Raw genomic sequence first — 16,790 nt, 5'->3', positions numbered from 1 at the left:
CTGCGTGACCTGGACTCAAACCTCAGACTAGCCATGGATTCCTTTGGTGGCTTCAAAATAAAAGTCTCTTCGAAACTGGTTTTAAACATGAACCCCCTTTTAGTCTTTTTTTCACTGGCTCATTTAGACAGCGGGGCCTGCAGGTGGCTCCTAACCTTACCTTATGCAGCCCTTGCCATCTCCTGAAGCAGCCCCATTCTTCCACCGCATCAGAGCTCCTTCCTTTTTGTTTCTTCTTTTCTCTTGGCTTTTAAAAGTCCCCCAATATTGCCCTTCCTATATAATTTAAGAACTGGAAGAGGCAGTATTTTACTGAATAAAAATAAATTGAGTCACCCCCCCCCCCCCGTTCTATGGCTCAAGGTAATGAAATTTCCCTTCTGTGCATAGAACACACTAAAGAAGAAAAACTTGTATTCATCTGTTTAATTTACTAGATAAACAAATCCTTGGTATGCCAATCTGAGAGTAACCCCATCAAACCCAGTAGGGCTTACTTCTGAAAAAAACTGCACAGGATTGGAAATTCTAATCTGAGAAAGCCATGGTGAAAACTGATGTCTTTTTCACTTTTTTCCTCTGGCTTCACCAATTATGTTCCACCCCCACAAAATAACCACAAGTGAATGAGGCCCTCAATCACGTTTCCCATCCCAGTGTGGAAAATAAGTTTTTATCATTGCATCCAAGTTCTTTTTATCCTACTACAGAGCTAGACTTGATAATGATGTGCATTGTGCGATTCACTTCAAATTTGTCTGCTGAAATTGGTCCCACACACAATGGACTTAAGTGTATCCCACACCACATCAGCCAAGAATGCAGAGTGCTTCAACAGCACAACATGGGAAAAATGTCCACAGACTTGTAGAACCAGCCACTATTTCAAACCAACTGAATCCAGTGCTCCATCACGTCTTTTAGCTAAGTAAGCTTTCCTAACCTCAAAGATCATTCGCTGCAGTCCAAAGCAAAACGTTGACCCAAATGGATTTGTGTTGTTTGGAGAGGATGATCTAAAGAAAAGAAAATCAGGCTAAAGTAACCAAATAATACCAGTAAGATTTATATTCAATATTTTTGTAACACCCAATATCAGCATAAACAACAAAACCTATCTTTTTAGGGAATCAAATGGAATTTTTCATTACAAAGGTATAATGCTCAACCATGTTTTGCTTTCCTCCACCGCTAGTAAGCATTGCAAGTTTGCAGCAAAGTAGAATGTGGAACTATTGTGAAAGATTACACATTCAGCAAGGTAACTACAACGAAGGCAGATTCTTTGCTTTTCCAGCCTCTCAACTTGCAAGGTGGCAAATGAATCTTTTTTATGTCTTACCAATGTCCCCTTCTAGGGACAGCACTTAGCTCTTCAAGCAAACAGGGGTTTCTAGTTTTATGATTCTATAATCATGGCACTTTAATTCAATGAAGCTGTTGAGTATTATTAGGCCTCTCTTTCTCGTAGTCACTTGAAATCCAATCAATTCCTATCCAAGTGACAGAATAAAATAAAATATTTACCTGTGAAGTACCACTGGCTTCTCTACAGGATGTCCAAGAAGGTCCTGAATATTGTCCCACTGTAAGCATATGAAAATTACTTAGAGAATGAAGCATGGATCCTAGTGGTAGAATGCAGCATGTCATGTATATCTATGTTTTTGACACTTAAGAAAAAGCAAACATCAGCTAAAATCCACTCACAGATGGCTGGGACTAATACATATGACTTTATTTGCAAACTTTTAAACAATTTTTTTTTGTAAAAACTTAAAGGGTCAATTGTCAGCAGCTGTTGCAGATAAACAGACAGCCTGATATATTGGACTTCAGTGGGAATGTTGCTTTGTTATACAGTATATACCAAGCCCAGGGACACCATGAGGATTTTTTTTTTTGGGGGGGGGGTGTTTCTCTCATTTTGGTTTAATGTTGTATGTTTCTGTACTTATAATAAAATGCAATTAAAAAAAATTAAGGTAGCAAAGGTTGGCTATGCGTATTTTACCTCTAGAATTCAGGTGCTAACTTGTGGTTTGCTACAACAGTAAATTTGGATTTGGAACCATGGTATTTCAAGCATTGTCTTTTCTCATATCATCCTGCTTGCCCAATTTTATCTCCAGTATCCTGCTTTGAAGGGACGTGGGTGGCGCTGTGTTCTAAACCACAGAGCCTAGGGCTTGCCGATCAGAAGGTCGGCGGTTCGAATCCCCGTGACGGGGTGAGCTCCCGTTGCTCGGTCCCTGCTCCTGCCCACCTAGCAGTTCAAAAGCACGTCAAAGTGCAAGTAGATAAATAGGTACCACTCCGGCAGGAAGGTAAACAGTGTTTCTGTGCACTGCTGTGGTTAGCCATGCTGGCCACATGACCTGGAAGCTGTATGCCGGTTCCCTCGGCCAATAAAGCGAGATGAGCGCCACAACCCCAGAGTCGTCCGCAACTGGACCTAATGGTCAGGGGTCCCTTTACCTTTATCCTGCTTTGAGCTCCATTCCACCTAGCTGGAAGATTAAATCTGCAAATGCCTGGAGTGGGTCCATTTCTGGGATGACTCCCAGCCGCTGACCCCAATCACCTCCTGAAAGAGGCCATCTTAGCACAGTGCTCCATCATACCCTTTCTTAGGCCTGTGCAAATAAGGTGCCACGGCTGAAATTAAAGCAAGCATGGCTGGGGGTTCGATTTACCTTGCTATAGGTTGTGCAGGTTTCTGTCTGTGAATCGGTGCTATCTGTTTGGAGAAAGAACAGAGAAAATGACCTATAAGGCTACATTTCAACAGAAGATCCCACTCCTCCTCTTCCTAATGCCCTTCTGCACCAACAGCATGTTAGGTACTATTCAGTACATGGAAGCAACATGGATGTGACACTGAAAGCTAATTCCAAGAGTCTTGGCATATTAGTATTTTCTAAATTTCTATTTCAACAAGACACATGTTTCACTCTTCTACCGCCCGCCCCCCCGCAACACTATTTACTTTTAGGGTTTCTGAGAGTAAGAATTACACATCCCCAGGTGAGCCCCCTTCCTTTGTTTCTTTGTGAACTGCTGTTCTGGGCATGCCTCCTCATTGGAAAGGAGCCATGCCATTAGTTGTTGCTCAGTGACTCAACCAACAGCCTGCTCTGAGGACAGCCCAAACTTCTGACTGTTTGCATGAAAGAAATAATGGAGAATTCAAGCACAACCAACAGGGCAGAATTAATCACCCCCAGGGAAGGAAAAGTTGAAGTGGGCAAGCATGGTCCTCTTAAGGCCCTTCAATTTTAAGATCTGATGCTGGAGATGTTACATTTTTATATAGACAAGAACATCAAGAGCTGTGTTGCAACTGGCTGTTCATACACTTAGATTTTCCATCAACCTTGGGTGTGTGCTCACAGATGTTAACAGGTGACTAAGAGTACAGTTGTCAGAGGCTCCTTTCCTTGCAGTGCCAACTGTATCTGTGATCACCAGTTTCATATTATTCATATGAACACATATCCACAGTGTAAACAGACCAAATGCTACACTTAAAACTCCATGTTATTGCATCACTTCTGAGATAAATGTTCAGGTTTTTGCTTGGTACCAAAACAGGCTAAGGTTGGCATGCTGGCCACCTGCCAAGTCAGTGTCTACTGACATCTTAATCTTTGTCTGCAGTCAGATATTGTCAAAAGTCCCCCAAAGACATGGTGCTTGAAGAACTTGCCTTGTGTCTACAAAGTCAAGTTGCCTCCAAAACCTGACATTTGCTTCTACTTCTTTTAACAGTTGCTGTTAGTTTGCTTTATGTCTTTATTTCCTTTGTTTAAGGAAAGTAATTGGGGGCTGACCTCAGCGCTCCAAAATAAAAGCCAAGGCAAATTGGGACAAGTAACTCATCTAAGGATGTCTCACATGCCAGCCTGATTCTGAACTTGAATGAGGAGATCAAAATGTTGCCAGCCATAGGCAAAACTCTCCCGGCCCTTGTTTCCCCAGAAACTACTGGTAACATATATACACAAATCATGACAAGCACCAAGTACAGAAAAACTGACTGAGATTTGTTCTCTTGGAAAGCAATGACAAGGCTCCTCTGCATATCTCCAAGGAGGACTCCACATCAAAACCTGGAGGCAATTAGAGCTATTCTGCCCTCATGATCATGATATATTTAATAATTTCCATGAAAACTCCTTTGAAATAAGAAGCTGATTAATAAATATATCCACAATGAGATAGTTTGAAATAGCATTTGAGAATTTTAGGAAAGGAAAGTTATCAGGCATGAGATCAGCCAACTCTCTCTCCTTCCTAGTGCTAACTAAGGTTGCCTGGGAAATGTTTTGACAACAGGATCATTTCTTTGGGTTAGGAGCCAAGACTGAAATTATAGTATTATAATTTTTATTTATATTTTATTATTATATAATAATCATTATTATTATTCTTGAAGGAAAAAAAGCCTTGCATTTGCTGGTTTGTGCCACTGATTGCCCCCATGAAAATAAATAAAATAACATCTGTACAAAAAGAGCTTCCTGAATCACCCTTACATCATTCTGGTATCAAGTCCTTTGAATGTTTCCAGATTTTGAACTGAGATTTATTTCACCTACAATACAAATCCCAATTATGCCCTGTTCTAACCACCCCTACATGAATGAGGTTTCCTTCCTGTTCATACTCCCAACAACCTGCCAAGGTAGGTTATCACAAACTCTTGCATGTTAAAGAGCCTCAACAGGGAAAAACTGTGGTGTGTCCAAAGCTCAGTCAGGACTTCAACCCAGACCTAGTATTCTTGTCCACTGGGTTGCACTGGCATCCTGTAAGTATGTCACATTAAGAACAGATAAATATTTTCTCTTGTATTACAATAACACTTTGGGGTGTGAGTGCTGAGCAGTAGTGACATGTCTCGGAAGTGCTGCTGCTCAGTTTTCCTCTCCATAAATTGTTTCTTTGTTAACACACCCACAGTGTGGGAGAACCTGAATCTGCCGTCCTAATTATCTGACATTGTGCAACTTTGGTCCTGCTCTCACTCTGACTGCTTAGCATATTAATTTTTACCACTAGCGCGTGTTTAACACCTTCACCCACTCCTATTAAGTCTTTTAACTTTCAGGTTACTTCAGGCACCTCTTTCTTACCTCGTTTAATGGCTAGTGGAATCTTGAATTCACAACGATGGTAACTGAAATATTTAAATTGCAGAGTTATTGCGAGAAAGGACAAGCATAAATGAGGTATACTATTTCGAAAGTAGCCCATTCTAAATTAAGCACAATATAATTGCAGATAATAGAAGTTGGCAACCTGACCTGGTCACAGATATATTCTCCACTCTTGTACAGTCTAGTACTTGCTTGAATGTTTAGCATAGCTTTCTGCCAGCCATACCAGTTTTGCATGAAATTATGCTGCCTAATTGGCGACAACCAGAGTGCTTGAAAGCTTCCTGACACCAGGTCTTAACTATTTTTTAATCTATTCTAGTATTGTTTACTCTGGCAGCAGCTTTTCAGGATCTTAGGCAGAGGGTCTTCCACATCACTTGTTGCTATGTGATTTTATTTTATTTTAACTGGAGGCACTGGGGACTGAAATCATGACGACCTGCATTCAAAGCATGTACGTTTTCTGAGTTATAGACAACCTCCCACCCAAATGTTAAGCACCCTACCCCAAAGAAGTAATTGCTAGTGGTGCCCATGACACAGAAGCACAGTTTGCTTCTACCACTAGGAGCCATGCATTCAGTATTGTGGGCCTACTTCTGCAGGACTCCCTCGCAGGTCAGATCAAACAGGTCCCCTCTCTGTGGAACTTCAGGTGTTTGGTGAAGACTTTTGATTTCAGGAGGCATTTTAGGTACCGTAAGCTTCTGTGATTCTATGGTTAATTTTAATTGATTTTATCATTTGTACCTCTTTTTTAATCCCAATGTACACTGCTTAGAAAATACAGTGTTAAGTAGTATATAATTTGAATGAATGAATGAATGAATAAATAAATACAATAATATAATTGTTAATTAGGTTTTCAGATTCCCATGCAGAAATCTTAAAAATCAGGCATGAATTATGGGTGGATTTTTTTGGGGGGGGGATGAGTTAAGTTTCCTCTTTGGGGGCATAAGATGGGAAATCTAGTCTTATGAATGAGCAGAGTGTTACTTCCACACACTACCTTCACTGATTTCCTAAAAAAACTGGGTTTTGACAAATTACAGCAACACATCTTGCACAGGGAAAAGAGGTTCTTGATACCCATTAGTTCCAGGCTCTGCAACAGTCAACTACTGTAGTTGAGAAGTGACAACACAGAAACCAAAGAGAAGAATCCAGTATATTTCAGGGAAATTAAAATACAGAGAAATCCATGTTTGTTTTAAAGAAGATTCTAACCAGAAAAAGTTGTGGAAATGTGAGTAACATCTGACGAAGGCTTAGAAACCAGAAAGAGCTTAGGCACTGCTGGTGGGGATTCAGAATGGTACCGGTTTCTTTGCCTTCTACTTGATGCCCCCTTCCCTTTGCCTTCCAAATTGCAACAGAGGTTTGGGCAATACAGCTCTTTCTACTCACATATTGAAGTTGTAATGACCAGGGTAGTTAGTATGTAGAACAAATTTCTTCACTTTGTGAGTATTTGCATCAAAAAGGATATCCTGTGGGTGAAATTGAGAAAGGAAAAACAATGAGCCACACAAAGTTGAAATGATTAAACAGCTTCCCATAAATGAACAGAAATTCCTGGACAGGACTTTTTGAAATGTATGCAGGTGGGCTCAGAGAGCAATGATTTCAAGATGTTTTCTTATTTGGTAGCAAGAGGATATAATATTATGCAAAAATCAATGTGAAAGCTAAGACCTCCAAGTTTCTGGGACCTGCCCTTACTAATTGGAGAAAATTTTCTCTGCCTTCTCCCATTTGTGTTTAAGATGACAGGCAGTGGCACTGCCCTTTCTCTAGAACATTTTTTTAGTCTGAAGGATTATGTTTTGATTTTGCAAATGCTGAATATCAAATACACAGAATGGGCCCCATGAGATACTAATTGTGTTAATGTGTCACTAATCAAACTGACAAAGATAAGAAGATAATTTTCAAATTTCTCAGCAAAGGAGCTCTGAAGGATTTGGGCAACATTGATTCCTGCATTAACTGATGAACATGGTACAGGCGTTCTGAAAGTTGTGCACAGATGGAAGCAAAAAAGAAAAAGAAAAAGAAATCCCTTGTTTTCAATGTTTGCAACTTACCACTCCAAGTGTGAAGTAGTTGAAGAAGTAGTCATTGCACTTTGAAGGGACCTGCTTGTGAGGCGAGGGTGAATGAATTTTCATCTTTAAAAAAACAAACAAAACAAATCTACACTTCAGCTTTTGGAAATAAGGAGACAAGTAGATTGTCTAGTTTCATCAATATGCTCCTCTGGTTTGAATGGACTATGTTACCTCTATGGCAGAAATGAGAAATTTGTTCTGGTCCAACAACCATTATTGCCACTTGATTACTGGGCATTTTGGGCACATTCAGTGAACACTAACTTGCATCACCTGAGTGAAATTGGGGAGATCCCTGTATTCTTTCCCTCCCTTCTTATTTTTCCTGCACATTGGTACCTTGGGGAAATTGAATGGGGCCTCAACATGGCTCCTGCATACCAGAACATTTGGGGGGGGGGGAATCCCTGCACAAAAAAGTAGATTGTCAGGGAAACTGCTTCTACTCTAGCCTTTTCCTGACATACTAGTTTTCTGTAGGTGGGAATCTGTTATGATGGAACCTTCCATCATCCTGCATAATCTGAACAGTGAAGTCCAGACGTCAGTTTACCATCTAATCTACTAAATAAATAAATACAATACTGTTAGTAAAAACTGGGGTTAAGCAGGATGAGAAGACTGTCCTAAAACTGAAGCCACAGAGCAGTTAGAAGGTTAACATTTATTAAAGAACTTCCAAGCCTGTAGGGATATTGAAAAGTGTGAACAGTTAGTTTTAGTAGCCTAACACAGAGATAATCTGTGTTAACTTGTTATTGTAGTCCAACCTTATCTTCTGACTTGTAGAAAACTTTGTGAGGAGACCCCAAAGTGCTCAGAACATCTTGGCACGAATCACCAAAATAAACACAGCGCTCAAATACCCGCATCTTGGCATCAGCTAATACACCAGGGCCGCAACCTGAAAAACAAGGGAAAGCGTTAATAGATGGGATACCACACTTCCAAAATGTTGCTATGGCTGGAAGCCTTCATTCAGCTCTCATCCAGCTAACCAAAAGGGTGAAACGAGAACAGAAATTGCACTGTGGCAGATTTTAGAAGTCTCTCAACAAATAAAAATAAAAATGAGCAACTTCAGAGAGGTGTAACTCAGGATGCAAGTGACATTAGCAGAATCCAATTAGAAAAAAATAAAACACTAAATAGAAATGTACAAAATACACTTGCCACATTGGAGCAACTCTCAGAAATAACCTGTGGAAGACAGATTATTCAAATTCATGCACACTAGTCCTCCTCAATCTGGTGTCTTCCAGATTTCTTGGACTACAAATACTGAGAGCACCACATTGGGGAAGGCTGGTGCAAATTAGCATGCAGCTGAAGCATCCATTTTCACCCATTCTGTTCAAGTCCTATTGAAATGAAGAGGAGTTGCACAAGAGCAGAAGTGCTCTTTCTGTGGGGCTGGGGTTGTGCTCTTTCTTCCTTAGAAATGGCCCAATGCAGTACAATACTATTCATTGCATGAAGTGTGGGTTAAAATTTTAAATAATTTGCAACCAAAGTTATGCACAAGCACCCTTCTATAAAAGATACTCTAGATTAATCCATATTTTATCAGGAATGATTGTTACATTTTTACCCCACCCTATAGGGGCTATAGGCAACACACACACCCTTTCCCGTTTAACCTCACAATGAAACTATAATAGAGAGCAAGTTAGACTGAGAGTGTGTATGGCCGTCTCAAGATCACTCGGTGAACTTTGTGGGTTTGAGTTTCCTGGTCCTAGTCCAATACCCCAGCCATCACAGCAGGTGTGGGTAACCGTGTGACACTCCAGATGCTTCGGGACTATTAACTCTCACCATGCCTGGCTGGAGATGATACGAGTTCGGAGTCCAACAGCAGCTGGAGGGCCACAGACTGCCCACCCCTGTCATACACTTTCATGAACCAGAGTCCACTTCAACAGATGCATTAATGTAATCCTAAATTGGCACACATGACTGTGTGGAATGGATAAATTAGGTCCGAGGGAAACAAAATGAAAGAAGGTCACACTGTGAAAATTTGCTAAAATCAACATAGTGACACTTAATAAGGCCACGCTGCTGATAACACCAGCACCCGGGCTTCAGTAAGCTTATTACCACACGAAGTGTAATAAAAATCCACAATCTCTGTTCTAGCCATAGGTGAAAGTATTTTAAATGTAGTATACATCTTACATAAATTTAACATGGATCAACATTTTTGTTAATTATGAATCCCCTTTCCATTGTCCTGCTCTCAGACTGGGAGTTCTTTAGATACACTGGCATCCAAATGCAGTACATTCACTTTAAAACTGAGTTTTGATATGCATGAGTTAACCCTTCAGTGTACAAAGCTAATAATGAGTAGCTAATACATCCAACATCTTTTTCTTTAAATTTCAGGCATGTATATATGTTATCTGGACTTCACACTCTACCTTGAAAAACCATTTACAGTTTCTGGATAATAGCTAACTCCTTCCTACTATTACCAGGATATATGATCCCTGTCCTAGGCAGCTCTCCTTTCGCCTCCTCTGTAAAAATAGAAGCAAATTCCACTTAAAATTGGCTACGGTTTCATTCATCTTGTAATCAAGACAACCAAAAATCCTTCATTTTGTGACGCTAATCTTCAAGTGAACAGAAGCAAGACTTGATGAACTTTTCATTCATTACAGTATCCACAAATAAACTAACATCAAACCTTCAACCAAATGCTGGATTGAAACTGCACTCATTTTACCTATTTCTTAGGTGATTCTGCTGTTCTTCCAAGAAGCTCTTGGCAGCCAGTGCAGTTGGGCCAGGATTGGTGTTATATGCTCAGTCTTGCCCTGGTGAGCAGCCTAGGTGTTAAATTCTGCACCAGCCAAAGTTTCCAAACCACCTTCAGAGACCGCCCCATGTATAGTGCATTGCAGTGATCTAACTTAGAAGTTACCATAGCATAAGGCTATTCCTGTTCAGGTAGGGGCACAGCTGGGTCACCAACCCAAACTGATGCAAGGCACTCCACGCCACTAGGCCACCTGAGTCTTAAGCAACAGCAAAGGATCCAGGAATACCCCCAGGCAGGGTATCTGCTCCTTCAGAGGGAGTGTAATCTATCAAGAGCAAGCAACTTCCCATCCATACAGTCTAGGGAATCATCCACTAGTAGTGCCTCAGTCTTATCTGGATGGAGCTTCAGTTTGTTGGCTCTCATCTAGTCCATTACCAAGGCAAGACACTGGTCCAGCACTTCCACTGCCACGCCTGCAGTTGTAAAAGGGAAGTAGAGTTGTGTGTCATCAGCATATTGCTGACAACGTATTCCAAAACTCTAGATAACTCCACTCAGGCTTTTGTGTTCATATGAGACTTATGAGCAAACTTGTATGGTTAGCCTCCTCCCCTAGAAACCCCAGATGTCTTCCCAAAACTGAATTCTTCAAGGGTGGAGCAACATCCCAAATCAGCTTCAAAATATGGTTTCATATCCTGGTTTGGTGGACTCTTGCAAATGATGGTCAGATATATGGTGTTGGTGTGGCTACAACATGACTTCATAAACCATGGTCTGGGGGTCACATCTGAATTCTAATACACATCTGACTACTGGCTGACTGACTCTTGATCCAGTTTTAGGCTTCTATGTCTCTATGGTGGTAAAGAGCACCTCCTAATTCCCTTTGCAACCCTGCTAAATCCCTGGGAATCTTTCCACATCTCCCAAAGGTTCTGATTGTGAATCTGGTTCATATATAGTTTTGCAGGAATTCTTGCTTGACAGACAGACTTACTTACTGCTCAAGGAGAACCCACACCCCTCCACGTAAGACAAAGTTTCATTATACCAAGAATGGTGTTGCAATGAACTTGGAATCAACTGAGGCAATATTTCCTGGAATGTACGAGTCATCTCCAATAGAGGAGGTGAGAGAGAAATCAGAAGTAAGTACTTGAGAGATTCCGAGATATATAGGTTGCCCATATTCACATTTGTGCCTTTGAAAGGAAACCTCTGCTCACTAATACCTGCAGTGAGTAAGCGAAGCCGTAAACCTGAGGGCCCAGCTCCATCTCTCAGAACATCAACATTCTCTGCATACACATTTCCAAGGAAACAGCTGAGGGGCATCATAGGAGCCCTGAAACAGCAAGATCATGTACAATTAAACAATATGCAGATTAGTGCTAAGCAACACATTGTTTCCGGTTCACTTTTCTATACCAATAGCGAGTGCTATCTGACTAAACAGCCCTAACTCAATAGTGGTGTCGCAAACACAACTTACAGATGAAGAAGCAAAAAGAGAAGAACTGCATTCTTTAAAGGAACCTTGCCATTTACTGAATTTATGCTAAACAGCCAGCAACACAACAGAATGCCCATGTTAAAATTTAAATTAAGCTACCACACAACGAAGTCCACACTATAAACATTTAAATAACTGGATTTCTAACTGGAAGTAACTCTAGGGAGCTTGTTATGGCTGAATTTGAATGCTAAAGCATGGTTGAGAAAGATTAACTATGGCTAAATTGATAAACTGCATAGGTTGCAATTGACCAGCAAACAAGAATTAGAAACCATAGTTTGCAATAGGTTTGCAAACAATGCTTTGATGAGATGTCTGAATTGGTAAACTGGTTATTAACATCATTCTGCCTTCAGAGGCTATTGCATCTTCAGAATAGAGCACTGACCAAATAGAAGCAAATAAGCAGCTATAAACCATGGTTTTCGCCTGCACATTTTGAAGATAAAACTATAGTTTGGGTTCAAAAATTGTCTTTACAGATCCTCATGGTTTGAGAAGATGCTTAAATTAAGCTTGGCTCAATTAACTCTTGAGCATGTTAACCAGCAGGGTTGGTTGGTATGTTTTTAAATACCAGAGTAAGTTATTGTGTGAAGAGGCTCTGTACTTTTAATCTGGAAATGGACTTGCCTGAAAAAGCTTAAACACAAAATGACAGACTATGTAAATAGCCAAGTAAACTTGAATACTGTAATAAAGCTAAATATAGCCAGCATACATAATTATGTGCACATAAAATAACACGAGATTTGACTTTCACTATTTATCTATTTGGAGATATTTCCCAAAATATAAGAGCTACTTACTTGGTATCTTGCAGACTGTTTCCACTATAGATGTACATACGTTTCACAGTTGCACCATGGGGAATTTGCAGGGAAGCTAGGCCATGGGCAAAGTTTGGCTGGAAAGGTTAAATTAAAATTATATTTGATTGCACAACACATAGTTTTAAGTCCAATAATACTAAATCTTGTACCACATACAACCAAGTAAAACTTTATCTCTCTACATGGCAAAAACTAAGATTAAAACCCACATGACGTGTCCTGCAGCAGTTAAAACCCCCATGAAAGAACTTGCAGAAATCACTTGCATTTGCATGTACATGTACATGTACACACACACACACACACACACACACACACACAGTGGATCCCATGGCACGCATACTCTGGGGCTCCACAAACCATTTCTTCTCAGTAGTCTATGAATGTAGTTGATTAACAGACATAGACAGCAGGACCCCCTCCCCCCACTCATCATCCTTTCTTCCCCCTCCTATTTTGGATGGGAGATTAATTCAGCACCTCCTACTAGGAGGCTAGTAGTTCATTAAACTTCTTCCAACTGGGAATATTACTGTTGTTTTCTTGTCTTGCAGTGCAGTTTGAATTTTAAAAGAAACAATCCATGGTAAAGGATGGACGCCATTCTATATTGCAACCTATATCTATATCGCAGTGGTCCCAGAATGTTAGCCAATTGCAGGGTCCCTAATTTCAGAGGTGTCAGACACTGCAGTGTAGTTATTGTAAAACGGTAATTTTCATAAAAATTATTTGCGAATCTTGATTTGAAGATTTAGGGAGCCTATTGTAAATCCACATGCACTTTGTTCAATTACCGTATTTTTCTGTGTATTGGACGTCCCCATGTATAGGACGCCCCCTATTTTGGGGGACTCCAAGTTAAGAAAATGGGGGGAAATTGCCCTGACTCGTTGAAATTGGGGGGGGGGGGATTGCCCAGAGGCTAACAGCCCCGGGTGTCTAACAGGCTGCCTATCAGCTGTTCCCTCGCTGGCAATCGCTGAGCTGGACACAGTACTCCAAGTGTGGTCTGACCAAGGCAGAATAAAGGTAAAGGGACCCCTGACCATTAGGTCCAGTTGCGGACGACTCTGGGGTTGCGGCGCTCATCTCGCTTTACTGGCAGAGGGAGCCGGCATACAGCTTCTGGGTCATGTGACCAGCATGACTAAGCTGTTTCTGGCGAACCAGAGCAGCGCACGGAAACGCCGTTTACCTTCCCGCCAGAGCAGTACCTGTTTATCTACTTGCACTGGGCGCTTTCGAACTGCTAGGTTGGCAGGAAGAGAGGGACTATTACTTCCCTTGACCAGGACACTATACGTCTGTTGATGCAGCCTAGAAAAAGCATTCACGCTTTTTTTTTTTTTTTTTGCTGCTTTTGTTAACACCACCAACAGTTTGAAACAACTCTGATTCCAATCTCTGATTTGAGATTAAACTATGGTTAGTGGTTAACTATGATAATACCAGTTCAGATATCACAGTAAACCTATAGTTATCACTAAGCAGGAAAAGGAAGAGGGGGGAACAAGTGGGGTGGAGAGAGGGAGTGTGTGTCAGCCTGCAGGATACTTCTATAGTTTGGAAATCAGTTCTAATGACAGCTGAGCTAGGCCTAAAGGGGAAGTAACATATCTCAAAAATCAATAAATTAAGGCACAAAGAGAGTTACAAGTCTTTCAAAACACAGTGACTGCTTTGTTTAACAACGTATTTATGAACAAAGAAGATTTCAGACCTCATACTTTGGAGTTTCAGTCCATGAGTCCAATTGAAAGGAAAAAGACAGTCCTCTGAAGTTGAGGTGGAAAAGTTGTTCAGCAGAGTTGTACACTGGAAACACACACACACATACATGCATATAAGAACAGTAATTTATCCCTTTCCAATCTGATAGTACTTGTCAAGCAGTTTAGCTCTTCATTTAAACTATGCCTAAAGTGCTTATGAAACATCTAGCAGCAGTTGGGGCTTCAACCTGTCTAAAGGCAAAAACGCATGGGGTGAACAACAGGGATAATTAATGAGGCCAGATAGGAGGTTTTCAAATGCTCAAGTACCAGACAAGATTTTTCTATTCTCATTATCAGTATTGAATTTGTAGGATTGAAAAAAACATTGCAAACCCATCAGGCACAGGCTCCATCCTACTTGTTTCTCCCACTTTCCTCACATGGCTTGGTGAAATTGTAGTGTAGCATTATGTGTATATGAAGGACAATGCTAACCATGGGTTGTTCTTAACCAGGGTTTGTTATTGTTTAACAAACCCTGGTTAGAATGCTAAACCTAGTTAGTGTAAACCTCCATAGCAAAATATTGGGTTGTAGTCAACTAACTCAGAGTAGATCCATTAGTCAGGTCAAGTCTACTCTGAGTAGAACTAAGTGGATACAATTCATTGTTACTATGAGAGGAAGGAGGGCACAAGCCTGATATAACCAGCAATTGTAATGAAGACTGTTGCCTCTGCATGCAGCGGCGTAGCGTGAGTTGTCAGCACCCGGGGCAAGGCAAGTAATTTGCGCCCCCCCCAACCCCTAACCTGCGAGTTGCCGCTGGCGCTGCCGCGCAAACAACGCTGCTTGCCCGGAGGAGGATGGAGGCAGAAGCAGCCGCCGCCTGTGGCTGGGCCGAGGGGATGGCGGTGGCGGCAGGGTGCAGAGGCTGCCCATGCCCGGCCAGGCGTCGGTGGCGGCGTCGGCGCTGCTGCAGCGGCTGCTCCTCCTGCGAGCAGTGAGCGGAGCGCAGCCACAGCGACGGCGGGGGGCAAGGCTGGCGGTGGCGGCGGGGAGCCCGGCGGAGGAAGGAACTTGTCCCTTCCCTCTGGACTCGCGCCCCCCCCCCGATGTTGCGCCCGGTGTGGTCGGCACCCCTGGCACCCCCCACGCTACGCCACTGTCTGCATGTGGTCTGAAGCAATATCATTATAATCTGATAGTTTTATAATAGCACTGATCTGCTTTTTCGTCTCATCCCAAACATATTCATATGACACTGATTGCAGACAGATAGTACTTGATGACTTGAAGGCGTTTTGAAATAGGCATTGTTTCCTTTGGTGTACTCACAGCTTTAGTCAAACAGGATTTTCAAGTTTCTAAAGCACTATTGCAAGTATAGGGAACCTTTTTCATCCCAAGAACCTCACTGCCTTCTAGGCAACCTTATAAGAGTCACATGCCAGTGGTGGATGGGGCCACAGGCAAAAGTGGGCCAAGCAATGACTGTACCTTTGGACAGTAGGCCTGTGTCTACACACACTATTGCACCCCTCTCTATCATCCAGCCAGGCGAGCAGGAAGCATTTTCAGAGTTCAAGGACACATTACAGCCAAGCAAAACCACCCAAGGAGGATGTACAGCAAGGCCACTGACCGGCATAGCCTAGGAAAAGAGGGAGTATAGAGAGGCAGATAGAGAGGCTGGGGAGTTGGAGTTGCATTGGGTTCCTGGGCCTGAGGTTCCCCACTACAGCTACCTGAAAAACCTGCTTGACTAGAGAATATAACAGAGCCAGAGAAAAAAATTAATGAAACATAAAGCATAAATGCCACAGGAGACCAAGTCAATATTCTTACCATGAATTTCTACTGGCAGGGGCTATTGGAGGGCAGTCAATAGTCTGGGATGGCTCTTCCCACTGACTGCACAGGCAGGGTCCCAAAATGATGATCCTACCCAGAGGAGGGTCCATCCCACTCGCACCAGACCAGCCAGCACAGAAAGAATAACCCATCAAACCACATGGACTCCATCCACATAGGAGGAGACCAGTTCCAACAGGTCCAGATCCAGAAGACTAACACAGGAAAAAACAGGCCAAGGGGCAAACAGGGAACCTTTTCAAGAGCCCTATTGCCTCCCTGAGCCTCCTAGAGATGGTTGAGGATAAGGAAGAAACCTTCTGCCTAGCCCTTACACATCGAAGGAAACAAATATGGCCTCAGACTTCGGGAAGGCCAAAGTCCTATCCAAGCAGAAACATCCAGAGTGCCTGGACCATTCCTTGGTTGACAATGGTTGAACCACCTTGTGAGCTCTGTGAAAGATGGTCTTAACCTTTAGGACCGGCATATCCGAAGTCCGTTTGGGGGGCCTAATCTGACCCGCCAGTCGGTTTAATCTGGCCCCCACCCACAAGGCAATTGTTGTTCCTCCCGTGGTTCTAAAAAAAGGTCAACAACTTGAATCCTCAAAAAAAGGTCAATAACTTTGGTCGGCCCTCATGCATGTTCACTTCATCAAATCTGGCCCTCTTTGAAAAAAGTTTGGACACCCCTGCTTTAGGACAAAGGTCATATCAGGCTGAAGTACCACTTTGTCTCATAAGAGTAGGATGATCTCTCCCTTGGGCAGGATCATAGTTTGGGACCCTGCCTGTCCAGCCAGTGGGGAGAG

General features: G+C 42.1%; 1 protein-coding gene across 1 annotated transcript in view; it reads right to left on the bottom strand.

The window, feature by feature from the left end:
• PHAF1 (phagophore assembly factor 1) overlaps window positions 1-16,790 on the bottom strand; it is a 44,696-nt gene that overhangs the window by 2,555 nt on the left and 25,351 nt on the right. The window contains exons 7-16 of the mRNA XM_081200876.1: window positions 14,128-14,222; window positions 12,381-12,478; window positions 11,288-11,400; window positions 8,050-8,183; window positions 7,256-7,339; window positions 6,576-6,658; window positions 5,139-5,182; window positions 2,697-2,740; window positions 1,528-1,586; window positions 944-1,016 (exon numbers count right to left, since the gene is read on the bottom strand). Coding sequence (XP_081057002.1) covers window positions 944-1,016; window positions 1,528-1,586; window positions 2,697-2,740; window positions 5,139-5,182; window positions 6,576-6,658; window positions 7,256-7,339; window positions 8,050-8,183; window positions 11,288-11,400; window positions 12,381-12,478; window positions 14,128-14,222 — 827 coding nt within the window. The remainder of the gene's footprint in view (window positions 1-943; window positions 1,017-1,527; window positions 1,587-2,696; window positions 2,741-5,138; window positions 5,183-6,575; window positions 6,659-7,255; window positions 7,340-8,049; window positions 8,184-11,287; window positions 11,401-12,380; window positions 12,479-14,127; window positions 14,223-16,790) is intronic.

The sequence above is a fragment of the Podarcis bocagei genome, assembly GCF_964188305.1.
Source record: "Podarcis bocagei genome assembly, chromosome: 7".
NCBI classification, from domain to species: Eukaryota; Metazoa; Chordata; class Lepidosauria; order Squamata; family Lacertidae; genus Podarcis; species Podarcis bocagei.
This window is presented reverse-complemented; position numbering and strand designations above follow the sequence as displayed.